Genomic DNA, 15719 nt, shown 5'->3' with positions numbered 1-15719 from the left:
GGGCCCAGGCAGTGTGTGCCATTTAACATTGGTGGACAGGGACCATCTGCCGAGAACATGACACACGAGCAAGGACTTGAAGGACAGGAAAGAGTGACCATGCAGGTAACGGAGGGACGGGCACACCAGGCAGGTGGGAGCAAAGGCCTGGGCATGGGCTGATGGAGAAGGAGCAAGGGACCAATGAGCTGGAGGGCATGGGCAGAATAGTGGCAGAGAGAGAAGGGGGGGCCCGGCAGCAGCAAGGAAGCCTGCAGCCTCGGGCTGCCCCAGCCCTCCGGCTTCTGCTCTGGGCAGGTTGGGGGTGCTTATAGATGGATCTGCGGCATCTGCACTGAGCAACTGGAAGGATTAGTCTGTTGTCAACTGCTCTTATCTGAGATTAGACAGAAGGCGGCATGTGTGGGATGGCAGCTGAGCAGGTGGCTTGGCACACGTTGAGTTTGGATGTACATTACCAGGGTACTGCAAAAAGGTCACGGGAAAGGTATATTATGGTGTATAAGGATTCTGAAATTTTTCTGCATCACAAGGAACTTATCTTTAAATTCCATTTTCCCACAAATTTCCCAAAGTACCCTCATATATTAGCCATCCTCTGCATGCAGACAGGACGGGGAGCTGGCTCTGCAAGTAGAAGTTTTGGGTGTCAGCTGCCCTTGGATGGCATAAGCCTGGTGCCTGGATGAACTCCCTCGTGTAGGCAGATGAGGGAGGCAGCCTGGGACAAAGCTCAGAGAGAAGGAGCCGTGCCACAAGAAGCAAACGAAGCAGAGACACACAGCCGAGGGCGCCTGCCAAGCATCAAGACAGCACAGGAGGGGCTGGTGCTCCACAGATTCACAGCCTGGCTGCTCTACTTCCCATCCAGCCCCCCGCAAATGTGCCTGGGAAGCAGCAGAAGACGGCCCACATGCTTGGGCCCCTGCCACCCATGTGGGAGGCCCGGATGAAGGTCCAGGCTCCCAGTTTCAGCCTGGCCTAGCCCCGGCTGTTGTAGGCCATTTGAGGAATGAAACAGCGGATGGAAGATTTCTCTCTTTCTCTGTCTCTACCTCTCTCCATTGATCTGCCTTTCAAATAAATAAATAAACGGGGCCAGTGCTGTGGTGCAGTGGGTTAATCCTCCGCCTGAGGCGCCAGCATCCCATGTGGGTGCTGGTTCTAGTCCCGGCTGCTCCTCTCCCAATCCAGCTCTCTGCTGTGGCCTGGGAAAGCAGAAGAAGACGGCCCAAGTCCTTGGGCCCCTGCACCCACATGGGAGACCTGGAAGAAGCTCCTGGCTTCAGATCAGCACAGCTCCATCCATTGTGGCCATTGGGGAGTGAACCAATGGACGGAAGACCTTTCACTCTGTCTCTCCCTCTAACTGTCTGTAAATCTACCTCCCAAATAAAAAAATATTAAATAAACAAATCTTGAGGGAAAAAAAAAAAAAAGCCAACAGGGCAGGACTTCAGAAGTCCAGAAAACAGAAGGAAAACTATTCATTCCATATTCCCAACCCCAAACTACTCATCCCAGCTGCTTAAATTCTTAGCTGCAGAGCCTAATTTCTTTTAACCACACAAGGATTTACAGGAGTTGACTGTGTGCGTGTGTGTGTATGTGTGTGTGACTTCCTAACACTGAAGTCAGACAGCTTCTCCCAGAGCCTGCTGTGGAGGTACGTGGGTGCTGTGCAAGGCCAGTCACTGGGGAGCGGGCTAACAGCAGTGCTAACAGCTAGCCTTTATTAAGCCCTCCAAATTTTGCACACCTGCCGGGTGTTTTGCCTCCATGGCTCTCACGGAATGCAGAACAGCCCAGGGAAACACAGCTGGCTATGACTACCTCCAGTTTACAAACAATGAAAGTGAGGCTGGGCGGGCCAAGGTCACGTGCCCATCACCATCCTGGAGGCTGAAGGTGGGCCGGAGAGAGAGCAGGGAGATGCTAAGGGTAGCTTTAATTAGCAGAAGACTGCACGCTGGGGCACTCAAGACACATGTATGTCATTCGTGACACGTACGGGCCAAGCTGCAGCCAAGGCTGCCTTGCAGGGCTCGTCTGAGAAACCTTGTTCCTCTCTAGAATGTTCTTTGGGGAGAAAAGGTTACCACATGAAGTTCTAGAATATGCATACCCCAAGGGAGAGGGGGGCAACATACAGACAAGTGATGGATTCCAAAGTTCAATAAAAACAATGGGGGCAACTGATCAAAATGAATGCATATGGAAAATGTTGAAACTCATTATTTCTAAATTCTTACTGCCATTTCTGTCAAAGATGTGGACACTGTGGCAACAACACTGTGGCAATAACAGTTTATCTGATTACTGACTTACAAAGAAAACTGTGGACCAATAGTACGAAAGACACAATTTGTATCCTCACTGAAGTTACATAGTCCTGAAAGGTACAAGGCAATCTTGAGAAGCTGGTGTTACCCAGCACGACATCTTGGGCCCTTCCTAAAACCGACTGTAGCTGTAGACCCAACTGCTTGAGGAGAAACCGCTGAGGGTTCCCATCAGTCAGCAGTCTCCACAGCTGTGACCACAGGGCCAAGCGAACACCCTGAAAACAGGTACCAGGTAACAACAGCAGAGCTACCGCACACCTTTGAAAACAAACACCCACGATTCCATTCTGCTGAAGTTTGCCAAAACCACGGTGGTTACGAAACTTAAAGGCGCTCTCAGCATCCCGTACCGAAAGTGAAAACGCTGAGAAGCCAGGCTGCCTCCTTCTCCTCCACCCCCAACTTCTTGGGCTCCCCAGCAGAGGCAATGGCTCCAAGTGTCCTCATTTATGGGCGAGCGCTAATCCCAACAAGGGAAAAAGGGAGGAGTTTGTCTTCCTTGAAGCAGATGATTAGGACTTTCTAGAAATCTTGCACGCAGTTTAGGCAACGCCTTTTAAAAACCACGCTTTGTGTCTGCTCAGTGAGTCTCAGATAACTATCGCGTACATTTCCTCCTAGCCAGTTTCATCACAATTTCTGTAAGTTCTGGAAACAGCTTGGAAGCGTCAGCAACAGGCACCCACGGCAGCACAAATACTAAGAGGGAAGCTTGCATTCACCCCGTCAGAAATCTGCGCGTTCCTATTACCCGTCGGGCTCAATTCTAGGCACTGTCACTGAGCAAGTATTCAGGACAAGAAAAAAAAAAAAAAAAGAAAGAAAGAAAAAAGAAAAGGCCCTTTGATCTTTAACGGAAGGCAGCGGCTGAGGCGCCGTGCAGACAGATTGAAGATAAACTCATATATAACAGGCTGCGGTTAAACGAAGCGCCAAGGGGAGAAGGGACTCTGGGCAGGAGCAATCAGAATGAAGGGGGTTGGGGGGGGGAGGTTTCTGTTTCAGAACCTTAGACAAGGAGGCCGCTGCAGAGCTGTCACTGTCCCCTTGACTGACAGGGCGAGCTGTCACTGTCGGATTCCCAGCGCACGGCAGGTGTGCACTCCGGAACACCTGCCCGGCGGACGAGCGAGAAGCGGTGCCGTGCACCGCTGACGCCACCACCGCACGTCCCCAGGGGCTGCCAACTTCTCCGGGGGCTGCCATGGCCAAGGTCCTGTCCTGGGCTCCCCAAGAGCCCCGAGGATAACCCGGACAGCCGCTGCCCACGCGGGGACCCGACGACCCCGGCCGCCCCTTCTCGCACAGCTCAGCCCGGGCGCACGCGCGCCGGCTCCGTGGTGCCGAGCGAGCCCCGGGGAAAGTGCGGCCGAAACTTTCGGGGCAGCTGCGCTCTGCTCTCCCGGCCCTGCGACGAGGCGCGCGGCGCGGCCCAAGCCGTGGTTCCCGACCCCGCTCCGCGCCGGCCCCCGAGGGCGCGCGGCCGGATACGGACGCGCGCGGGGCCGGGGTCTGCGCCATTGCCAAGCGGGGTCGCCGTGGCTCGCGGCTTGCGGGGCGCGGGGCGCAGGGGCCGGGCCGGGCCGGGTGGGGCCGAGCGCACTGGGCCCCGGGCCGCACCGGGGACAAAGCGGCGGCGCAGGCCGGGCGGACGCGCGCCGGGGCCGCAGCCAGGACGGAAGCGGCGGGTCCCGCGCCCCCTCACCTGTCGAGCCAGAAAGTCCAGGGCGAGTGCAGCGGGACCCCGCCCGGCTCGGGCCGCAGCGCCGACAGCTCCTGCAGGCCCAGCGGCGGCTCGGCGGCGGCGACGCGGGGCCCCGGCGGCTCCCGGGTCCCGGTGGGGGGCGCGGCGGCTGGGGGCAGCGCCATTTTCTCCGCCCCGCCTGCGAGGCCGGCGGACGCACGGACCGCGGGGCCGGCGGCGGCTGAGTCACCCCGGCCCCGCCCGCCCCGCCCCGCGCGCGCCCCGCCCCGGGCCTGGGAGCCGCTCCGCGGGGCCGTCAGGGGCACGGCCCGGCTGGCCGCGGCCACCGCACAAAGGCAGGCCGGCCGGCCGCGGTGGGGACGGGGCTGGTGAGACGGTGCGGGCCGTGGCGTGAGAGGGCCGGAGGACGGGCCCGGGGCTGGCCGAGCAGCCAGGCGGGAGACGAAGGGGGTGGCAGGCGGGCTGCGCACAGATGGAGCGGCGCGGGGCCCAGAGGATGGCGTCCCGGGCTCCCGCGGTGCGAGGGAAGGCGCGGTGGAGAGGCTGAGGACGGATGGGAGAGCTGGCAGATGGCTGGAGGCGGGAAGCAGGGCCGCAGGGATGGCAGGGCAGATGGAGGCACAGTTGGATGCGACAGAGATGGATCAAGAGACTCCGGGGCCCGAGAGTGCAGGACCGAGGGCCCGGACCGGAGAAGACCAGGGGAAGGGCAGCTTTGCCTTCCTTACGCCGGCGGCATGCTTCCAGCTGCAGCGGAGGCGGACGACCCCACCGCACCCTCGGCGGCGTCACCGCGTGCCCGCAGAGAGGGGCTCCAGCCCGGCGCAAAGCACGGTTCCCAAGGCCCGCCGGGGTTCTCTAGGCCTGCCCCAAGCACGGCCAGGAGCGGGAGGAAGGCGGGCCCTGTGTTTCCCGCAGCTCTGCACACCAGGGAAGTCCTCATGCCAGCGAGATTGCTGAGCCAGGGGTGACTGGGCACCTCCCAGCACAGCCGGTCCTCAGGTCTCTGGCACTCTCCTACAATAGAAAAGTGAAGCCTGCGGCTTATGCACATCTTTGGCACGAACCCGGCGTCCTCTCTGGCCTTGCACAGCGAAGGATGTGGAGTTGCATCTCATTACATGTTCTGCGTGGCCTAGCACAGGTTCTGCTGTGGCATGGACTGGAAGAGGTGCTGCAAAGCCAGCGGGGTCAACGACTTCCCGGCTTCCTAACAGGCTACCAGGAATCCCAGGGCTAGCATGCTCCCTCCAAGGTCAAGGTCAAGGGAAGGTAAAACAAGCTTGAGAACAGGAGGCTGCTTTTCCAGCCCTGCTTCAGACATAAGCACTACTCATTTGTTGTTGGAAGCCACGACCTATTTTGTAAGTGCCTCCCCACACTGAGAAACTGGGGGTCCTCTTAGAGGCATCTGTTACTGTTGTTCAATCTCTTCTTTTCAAGAAGATATATAGGGGCTGGCGCTGTGGTAGAGGGGGCCTGCAGCGCAAGCATCCCATATGGACGCTGGTTCGAGTCCCTGCTGCTCCACTTCCAATCCAGCTCCCTGCTAATGTGCCTGGGAAAGCAATGGAAGATGGCCCAAGTGCTTGGGCCCCTGCACCCGCGTGGGAGACCCAGTGCTGTGGATCAGCGGATCAGCTCAGCTCCGGCTGTTGTGGCCATTTAGGGAGTGAACCAGCGGATGGAAGGCCTCTGTCTCTACCTCTCTGTAACTCTGTGTTTCAAATAAATAAAAAAAATCTTTAAAAAATAGAAAAATAAAAAAGTAAATCACATTATACGTGTTTAAAAAAAGATGACCTATATATGGTGTTGTTTAGGCTGTCATGAGAACTTTTTTCCTTACTGACATGTTTAACCCTTACAATGATCCAGTGAGAAAGGTACTATGGAAGTCTTCAAAGAGTTCAAGGAAAATGTGTTTTATGAAAAAAGTAGGCATGGATTTCAAATACTTTTTCGCAACAAACTAAGCATCTTTTAATTGCATTTCCCACAAATTTTTTCAAGTACCATTGGGTGAGCCCATACTTTTTAAAAAAAAATTTATTTATTTATTTGAAGCACCAAGTTACAGAGAGAGAGACCTTCCATCTGTTGGTTCACTCCTCAAATGGCTGCAATGGTTGGGATTGGACCAGGCCGAGGCCAGAAGCCATACAGGTCTCCTTTGTGGGTGGCAGGGCCCCAAGCACTAGGGCCAACCTATGCTGCCTTCCCAGGCACATTAGCAGGAAGCTGGATCAGAAGCAGCTGAGACATGAGCCCTGTGCTCATATGGGATGCTGGCATCCCAGCAATGGCTTAACTCGCTGCACTACCATGCAAGCTCCTATATGAGCCCACACTTACTGCTGAGTAACAGAGAAGCTAAATGAACTGCAAGGAAAACAGCTCATAAATGGTACAGCTTGGATTTAAATATATATTTATTCAGACTGGAGTCTAGGCTTTCCATCAGCTGGTTCTCTGAATAGAAAACTAACAGGTCCACCTAAGAGAAATAAGCCACAAATAGTAGCTCTCCTTCCTTCCCAAGACCATGAAGGTTCCTGCCCAGAGGAAACCATGGCTAACAGTTTCTTGCCAGAAAAATGCAAGTATGCACACACAAGCGTGCAACTGGATTTGTAAGCTGTATGTCTGCCTTTTTAAAAAAATAAAACGGCGGCCAGCGCCGCGGCTCACTAGGCTAATCCTCCGCCTAGCGGCGCCGGCACACCCGGTTCTAGTCCCGGTTGGGGCGCCGGATTCTGTCCCGGTTGCCCCTCTTCCAGGCCAGCTCTCTGCTGTGGCCAGGGAGTGCAGTGGAGGATGGCCCAGGTGCTTGGGCCCTGCACCCCATGGGAGACCAGGAAAAGCACCTGGCTCCTGGCTCCTGCCATCGGATCAGCGCGGTGCGCCGGCCACAGTGCGCCGGCCGCGGCGGCCATTGGAGGGTGAACCAACGGCAAAGGAAGACCTTTCTCTCTGTCTCTCTCTCTCACTGTCCACTCTGCCTGTCAAAATAAATAAATAAAAATAAAAAAAAAATAAAACGGGAGCAATTACTAGAAGCTCTGGACCTTATTCCTTTACTCAACATTGCATAATTGAAGATTTTTCCCTATTAAAATGTATAGATCTACTTCCTCTTCAGGGCTACAAATCAATTCATTGCCAAGAAGTAATATAATTTAATTCACTAGCCCTCAACCCTGATGTGGTTGCTTGTCATCTTCTGTTATAGATCCTGCTACCGTAAGCATTTGTGCATTTTTCCTCACCTCTGCGAGTGTATCGCGGAATAAATGTGGCGAAGCAGAATTGTTGATGTCATTTGAAAACCTGGTACACAATGCCCAGTAGCTGTGCAGAGTGGGTCTGTGAATTTACAAGGAACTGATATGTAAGGACCCAGTTCTGTATCAATCAGACTGATTCTAAACATTTATATTTTCTAAGTGGCATTCATCCGAACAAAATCTGAAGGCATTGGCAGGGAAGAAGTGTTACGTCCTGATGACTAGAACTAGTCAAACTGTCCAGTTGAGGGTCTTACGCCCCTTAGTAATATCCTTGGCAAGTGCCAGGCTTTGGGCTAGCTGTTAGGATTGCCCGCATTTCTGAGTTCTTGGATTAATCCCACGCTCTGCCCCCTCACTCTAGTTTCTCCCTAGTGCTCAGTGATAGCTCAAGGAAATGAGCTCCTGCCACCTGCGGCGAAGACCTAAACTGCATATCTGGCCCCCAGCTTCTGCCCCGGCCCAGCCCCGGCTGTTGCAGGCATCCGTGGAGTGAACCGGTAGATGGGAGCTCTCTCTCTTTGCCAGTCTTTCTGTCTCCGTGTCTTTCTGCCTCTCAGATGGAATAAAACAAAAACTAATACTCCCAGGAAGAAAACTCTGCCTAATAAATTCTATCTTCAGGGCCAGCGCCGCGGCTCACTAGGCTAATCCTCCGCCTAGCGGCGCCGGCACACCCGGTTCTAGTCCCGGTCGGGGCGCCGGATTCTGTCCCGGTTGCCCCTCTTCCAGGCCAGCTCTCTGCTGTGGCCAGGGAGTGCAGTGGAGGATGGCCCAAGTGCTTGGGCCCTGCACCCCATGGGAGACCAGGAAAAGCACCTGGCTCCTGGCTCCTGCCATCGGATCAGCGCGGTGTGCCGGCCGCAGCACACCGGCCGCGGCAGCCATTGGAGGGTGAACCAACGGCAAAGGAAGACCTTTCTCTTTGTCTCTCTCTCTCACTGTCCACTCTGCCTGTCAAAAAAAAAAAAATTCTATCTTCAGTATCTGTGAAAGGCACTGTATGACGTAGGATACATTGCTTGCAGAATTTAGAACTGGAAACAGTCTGACAGTTTTTCTTCATCAAATAGAAATCATAGACTTCCCACTTTTTTTGCCTTGGCTCCCAGGACGCTCAAAATTACAATCACAACATTGATACTAACCATGACGAAACATCACAATTTTTATATTTATTTCCGTTTCTATTTAAATTAGGAGTAACCTAATTGCATACGTGCATCTTATACTGTGAATTTCTAGTATATCAACACATACAAATTTTAATGGCTAATACAAGAGGCCAGGCCACATGGCTGAGAGGCATGGAGGTGGCAATGGATGCAGTGGTTGGAGACACCTAGACACTCTGGCGCCCTCCAGAACCATTCCCAGAGAGCACAGATGTGGACAATTCCCCACCTTTCCCCCTCTTTGCAGCTGGTGGGCAGGAGTCAGAAGCGGAGGCAGGGAAGCGGATGTGGGGATCACCCAAGCCAAGCCATCACTTGCAGACCAGGAAACTGAGGCCCAGAGAAGTGAGAGGACTTACCCGAGGCCACAGCTCTAGGCAGTGGGAGGCAGGACTACAACGTGGGCAGAGTGAGGTCCAGGCCAAGGCGCTCCCCCACCGCGTAACACGCAGCCCAGACGGCTTGAGGTGACGTGACAGAGGACGAGGTGACCCCACAGCCCCTAGCAACGGAAACAACAAAAAGGACTTGAGGCACTCATAAATAATTAAGCAATTAGCCGCAGCAGCTACCCCTCCCTTCCACCATCCAGTCACCAAGGCAACTTGGGCAGGGTGCCTGCTGGTTGCCTAGTAACAGTGTGGTCTGCTCCCCTGACATGCTCCCTAGGCATCAAAGGAGTTGCCAGCCAGGAAGAACCTTAGGCAGGGCTCACTGGTCCAATGCCTTTGCTTTCCAAATGGCGAAATGGAGGCCCAGAGAAGCTGGGTAACCTGCCCTAGGTCACACAGCTCCCCGCCAGCCTCCAACTGCAATTGCCTTCTACTGTACCCAGGCCGCCTCTGGGAGGCTGTGGATGGAGGAGAGGAGGAACAGAGGAGAGCTCTCCAGAGTTCTGAGAAGAATAAGAAAGTCAGAGCGAGTGAGCAAGCAAGCAAGAGACAGAGACCTTGAGCTCTCACATGCAATTAGCAGGAGCTGGTAATCCCATCAGCCCAACTTTCACCGTCACCATGGCAACATGGGTGAGGCGGGTGCTGGTTGCCTAGTAACAAGTGGTCCTCTCTCTTCCATTCACATCCGGCTCCCCAGGAGTCACAGGAACAGTGGAATGTTTGAGTTTGGAAGGCAGGACAGGGATCTTAGCCTTCTCCTTTCACCCATGAGGAACTGTGGTTCAGGAACACTGTGCCAGTCACACAGCCACAGAGCTGGCTGGTGCCGTTCCCTCCACTGATGGCCTCTGCCGCAGCCCTGCAGGGAAGGGACATTCCACTCAGTAAAGTCAGATCACGGGTGCAAAGGGGCTGGTGGTCCCAGGACAGGAGCTACTTCTAACACTTGTCTAAACAGTGACCATGCCACACACACCACGTGGCACCTGGTGTGTGGACACAGGAGGCACAGTGCACAGAAGCCTAGTCCTTGGTCTCCGCAGGCAGAAAACCTATAGATAGAAGCCGGTTCTCCCTAAATCTTGTGGGCTTCTCATCCTCTCTGGGACTCATCCGAGGAATGAGCACCCTGACAGTCTCTACCTGCCAAGCCATCATTAGAGTTAAATGGGAAAAAAAAAAAAAAAAAAGTGTGCAGGGACCGGCACTGTGGCATATGGGCTAAGCCTCCACCTGCGGCGCCAGCATCCTATGTGGGTACCAGTTCCAGTCCTGGCTGCTCCACTTCCAATCCAGCGCTCTGCTATGGCCTGGGAAAGCAGTGGAGGATGGCCCAAGTGCTTGGGCCCCTGCACCTGCATGGGAGACCCGAAAGAAGCTCCTGGTTCCTGGCTTCAGATTGGCCCAGCTCTGGCCACTGCAGCCATCTGGGGAGTGAACCAGCAGATGGCAGACCTTTCTCTCTGTGATTCTCTCTCAAATGAATAAATAAATTGTTTTAAAAAAGTGTGCATGTTGAGTAGAATGATGTAGCTGATGCTGACGTTCATTTATGGCACATTCAGTAGATAGGTATTGCATGTCTGCTGTGCACATGCCACTGTTCTAGGTTCTGGAGAGCCACTGGTGAGAAGTATAGACAACACATACAAAACAAATTCCAGTCTCAGGGACCTGATATTCTAGCGTGCACGTGTGTGTGATTATATATATATATATATAATATCTATGTGTTGAAAAATAGTGTGTGTTGAACGGGTGGAAGAACTCATTGGCAATATGCTTGTTTATGTTGCTGGGCTGCTTCTCTAAGACTGAGAAGTTTCCTGTTTACAGGGTGTGATGCTATAAATATGCAGGCCTGATTTCTACGTGGGAACTCTGTTTTCCTTTCTTTTAAGCATAGGAGAAAAACGCAGGCAGTGGCCACTAGAGGGCAGTGCTCTGTCCCCCATGATCCAGGGCACAGGAAGGCACCGACCTGGGACAAGGACCTTGACAGAAGTGTCCAGGAATCGAAAGCCTTGCAGTTGGTCAATCCTGGTGCAGTGGCTTGTGGGTGAGGGAGAGACTTGAAACTTCTCTGGGAAGCTGGGAGTCTGGGGAGGCTCTCTCATGGTGTTTGCTTTCAGCGAGACTGATCCTGCTTTGACCAAGATCCTGCCCTGGGTACACTGTAGGACCCTGGGCAGTTATTAGCCTTGCTGAGCTGATTGCTCATCCGGGGCATGGAGATGATAACAGGGGGTTCCTTTTCCCAAGCTGTACATAGAAAAAGCTCAGCCTGGGGCTGGTGTGGTGCAGCGGGTTAAGACACTGGCATTCCATATCGGAGCACCAGTTCAAGTCCTGGGTGCCCTGCTTCTGATCTAGCTCCCTGCTAATGATCTGGGCAGGCAGAAGATGGCCCAAGTACTTGGGTCCCACGTGGGAGACCCAGATGGAGCTCCTGACTCAGCCTTGGCCAGGCCATTATGGCCACTTGGAGAGTGAGCCAGCAGATGAAAGATCTCTCCTCTCTGTCTTTGTCTCTCCCTCTCTCCCTCTGCCACTCTGCCTTTCAAATAAATAAATAATAAATAAGTAAGTAAATAAAGGAGCTGGATTGGAAGTGGAGCATCTGCGATCGGACTGGTGCCCATATGGGATGCCGGAGTTGCAGGCATAGCTTTACCTGCTACACCACAACTCCAGCCCCTAAATAAATAAATCTATAAGAAAAGAAAGAAAAAGCTCCATCAGTGTTACTTTCTGAAAGACCCCCGAAGGTCTGGTTCAGAGTTGCAAGGGGAAGGGCAAAGGAAGCTGCATTTGTTAAGCATCTGCAATTAAGGGCCAGGGTCGTGGCCAGTGCTGTAACATAGCGGGTAAAGTGCTGGCATCCCATATGGGCGCCGGTTCAAGTCCCAGCTGCTCCACTTCCGATCCAGCTCTCTGCTACAGCCTGGGAAAGCAGCAGAAGATGGCCCAAGGCCCTGGGCTCCTGCACCCCTGTGAAAGAGGAAGAAGCTCCTGATTCCCTGCTTCAGTTCGGCCTAGCTCTGGCGTTGCAGCCATCTGGGAAGTGAACCAGCAGATGGAAGACCTCTCTCCCTCTCTCTCTCTGTAAATCTGCCTTTCAAATAAATAAATAAAAGCTTAAGAAAAAAAAAAGAGCCAGGGTCACATGGTCACGGAGCCTTCAGAATGTGGTATTGGGGGTTGGCTGCCCCACCCTCCACACCCATCCACCTGTCAGAGTTCTCATCCCCTTCCGCCTGCACCCTGTGTTGTTTTTTTCCCCCACTGTGGCCACCCACTCCAAGTCTCCTGACATCCTGAGTGCCAGCCACATGTGGCAGGTGGGACTACAATGGCAGCTAGTGAGTCTCCCAGCTTCCCACCCCTGCCCTCCAAGCCCCAACGAGAGAGCAGCCAGCCTGAGCAACAGTGGCTGACACCACTGTGATCACGCGCCTCGTGCTTCCCAGCTCCCCAGTGCTCCCAGGCTGAAGCCCAAACCCTTCCTGGTGGCCAACGGGACTCAGCATCTCCAGGATCCTTCCAGCCATAGGGCTGAGCTGTCCCCCTTCCTCAGAGCACCTCTGTGGCCACAGGGCACCTGCACATGCTGTTCCCTTCCCTGAGTTGCCAGTCTCTGCTCTGCACGGCCAGCTCCTTCTCCTGCCTCCAGCCCCCACGCTGAAGCATCCAGGGCTGGGCACATGTCACAGGTGGCAGTACACACCACCCGTTTCCCCCCACCAGCATATGTGGCCTCTCTCGTTTGCCCCTGCCTAGTGTGAGGCCTGCTGATGGACAGCTCGCTATGAGGATTTGTTAGGGAGATGACGGATATAGTCATCTCCCTGTGTCTAGTCTTTCTCCTTTGCCAGCTCCTCTTTTCCATGGCTGGCACGTCCGTTTTCCTGCAAAGCCCTTTTGTCCTCTTATTCCTTTGCTCAAAAGCCCTAAATGGCTCTGTGCCTCTCACAGGCCACCTGAGATCTCCAGCCTAGCACTGCGCATCTCCACAATTCAAGCCATCTTTCCTAATGCAGCTGCCAGTGTATTTCCAAATATATTTGCTTATATAGAGACCTATATTTATATATACTTGGATATAAAACATATGTGTTTGGAAAAGTGTGTGTGTGTGTGTGTGTGTGTGTGTATGTATGTATGTATGTATTCCAAACAGACCTGCCCCTCTTCCCTTGCTGCATCTTTAGCTCTGCCTCGACACGGGCTCCCTCAAGACAAGCTTGGGACCCTCTCCTCCACCCCTGCCCCCCAGGGCCTGGTGCAGTGCCTGGCTCCCGGGAGATTCCACTTCACCGCATCAATGAAGGGTGCACTCCTGCTTGGTAAACACACTCTGTGCCAAAGAGAGGCCTCCCCGTTTGTCCTGGGACTCTGCGTCTCTTCTCTACACATCCATACTGTCTACCCAGAACAGGAGATCATTGCCAAACACACCCCAGGAAGAGATAAGACACCCAGAGAGTCCCCAAGCCATGGCGGGGCTGATGACTTCTTTCCTCAGTGGTCTCCAGTCTCCGTAGCATGGCAAAGGGAATTCTAGGAGGGGAAACATCCCTTCCCTGGCTAAAAAAAAAAAAAAAAAGCCCTAATGGTTTTTGGAGACTCTGGGTTTGAGGGCAGCCCAAGAATTCCGAGGAAGGGGCTTTGTTGTGGCTCCCTGGTATTCCGCCGACACGAGGAGAACTGGCTGGCAGAACCTTCTCCTACTGCCGGGCACGTGGACTGTCACATGCAATCCTGCAGGAAACACATCTTGCCACCACCGGCTTCTTACCCAACAGCAGTTACTAAAGCCCCCAGGCCAGCCCATCCACTAGGGATGTGGGGATGGCTCAGATGGGAAGCTGGCCTGGAAAGCAAGGCTGGTCCACCATCACTTGGTCCTTGGTCATTTTGAAAAGAGAAGAAATGATGGACAGTAGTGAAGCAATGGGCTTACAGGGAAATCTAAAGGCGTGTGCTTGAGCCCAAGCTTCAGAGGTGTATAATTTGGGCCAAATCCATCAGCCTCCTCCAGTTTCCTTTTTCCCAACTGAACAAGTGTGCTCACATGACTCACTCGGCAGTGCTGTCTGGGGAGTCGGATCCGGGCACTGGTGAGGCCCCACACAAGCCATCAGCTGTCACAACATTAGCGGTGGTGGTCTGGAGGGGACAACCCACATCTCCTTCGCTCATGCAATGTGGGTTTCTCCGATGCACTCTTCAGGAGCTCAGAGAAGAGTTATGTAGGGGGAACCGCCGTCCCAGTTGCCTGGGACCATCCTGACTTGTTCACCGAAAGTCCTGTGTCCCAGAAAACCCTTCAGTCCTGCGCAAACTGGAAAGGTGGGCCAGCTGGGAGCAGGTGCATGGGGCCCTGCCTGCCGCGTCGGGTTCAGCACCCATGGTAGCGGCTGCTAGTCCCCAGTGTGGGTTGAAAACTGTTCATACAGCAGGCGTTCTTTTACCACAGAGAATCTGCTCCAGGGCTAAAATTAGGTTTGGGGCTTTCAGCTGTAGCTCACAACTCATTCAGAGGACCACCGGGCACATCAGCACTCTGTGCTCTCCAAAGCTTTATTTTTAAGCTGAAATAATCCTATTATTACGCAAGAAATTCTGATAGAGGAAATAAAACTTACTCTGCAAAGCATAAGGTTATGCAACACAATGACCCCCTGTGCCATATGTCCCTGTACTTTGAGGCCCCTGCTGCTTTTTCTGAAATGTATTTATTTTATTTGAAAGGCAGAGCAGCAGAGATAGAGGAGGTGAGAGAGAGAGAGAGAGAGAGAGAGAGAGAGAGAGAGGGAGGGAGAGGGAGAGGGAGGGAGTGGGGGGAGAAATAGAGAGAGAGGAAGAGATTATATCCACTTGCTCACTTCCCAAATGGTTGTAACAGCCAGGGCTGGACCAGGCTCCCGCCAGGAGCCTGGAATTCCATCCTGGTCTCCCACACGGGTGGCAGAGGCCCAAGCACCTGGGCCTCTTCTGCTCTTCTTCCCAGCTGCATTAGCTAGAAGCCATATCGGAAGTGGAGCAACCAGACTTGAACTCGTGCTCTGATATTGGATGCTGGTGGCTTAACCTGTTGCGTCACAATGCCGGCCCTGGCCTGCGCATCTTGAGGGTGAGGAGCACGCCTGCACAGTCCTCAGGGGAGAGTACAAAGTACTGTTTGTGCGGTGGGTCCTTGATAAACACATGAATGAATCCTTTCATGGCTGAAATGTTTTACCAGTCATTGACTTATTAAGAGCTAAACACACTAACATTTGAGAAGCCATTTTCAATGGATGAGCAATCAGAACAGGCAAGTAAAGTCATTTTTGAAATGACGTCACAGTATTTCTTTTCCAAAAAACATTTATCTAATTGCACAACATTTTCTGAACTACGGTGCAAAGTGCTGCAGTGGCAGATCTTCTCTCCGACCTGCAGTGGACACTGGCCCCCGCAGGCCCGGCTGCGGCTGCTGTGTCTTGCTCCTGTCCCGTTACATATTATGCACGTTGTGTTAAGTTGCACTTTTTGTTATTTCTTTGTAAGTTTCCTCAGAGTTTATGGTGAGAAAATATCTTCTTCCCAGAGGCTAAAAATATGTAAGTATCCAGTAGTTCAGGTCCTTTATGGAGGTGATGGTGAACATGGGAGCCCTAAGATGACTTTCTATGGAGGGTTTTAGGTCCCAAATATTCACCATCATTGACAGGGTTCTTGAAGATAATGGAGAATGACTGTGTGTGGGGGTGTGTGGTGTTTAGGATTTAGTCAAAAGGCAGAAAGACAAAGAGAGAGGGAGAGAG

General features: G+C 53.4%; 1 protein-coding gene across 6 annotated transcripts in view; it reads right to left on the bottom strand.

Annotated features, from left to right (window-relative positions):
- Window positions 1-15719, bottom strand: part of EIF4E3 (eukaryotic translation initiation factor 4E family member 3) — a 411364-nt gene that overhangs the window by 374343 nt on the left and 21302 nt on the right. For 4 of the 6 annotated variants that reach the window (XM_070050600.1, XM_070050598.1, XM_070050599.1 and 1 more), the window contains exon 1: window positions 4051-4286. In XM_070050600.1, coding sequence (XP_069906701.1) covers window positions 4051-4214 — 164 coding nt within the window. In that variant the 5' untranslated portion in view covers window positions 4215-4286. Of the gene's footprint in view, window positions 1-4050; window positions 4287-8871; window positions 9015-15719 lie in introns of those variants that run through there. The other 2 variants (XM_070050602.1, XM_051852216.2) reach the window with 2 other exon arrangements.

Source organism: Oryctolagus cuniculus, chromosome 10 (genome assembly GCF_964237555.1).
Source record: "Oryctolagus cuniculus chromosome 10, mOryCun1.1, whole genome shotgun sequence".
Classification (NCBI taxonomy): Eukaryota; Metazoa; Chordata; class Mammalia; order Lagomorpha; family Leporidae; genus Oryctolagus; species Oryctolagus cuniculus.
This window is presented reverse-complemented; position numbering and strand designations above follow the sequence as displayed.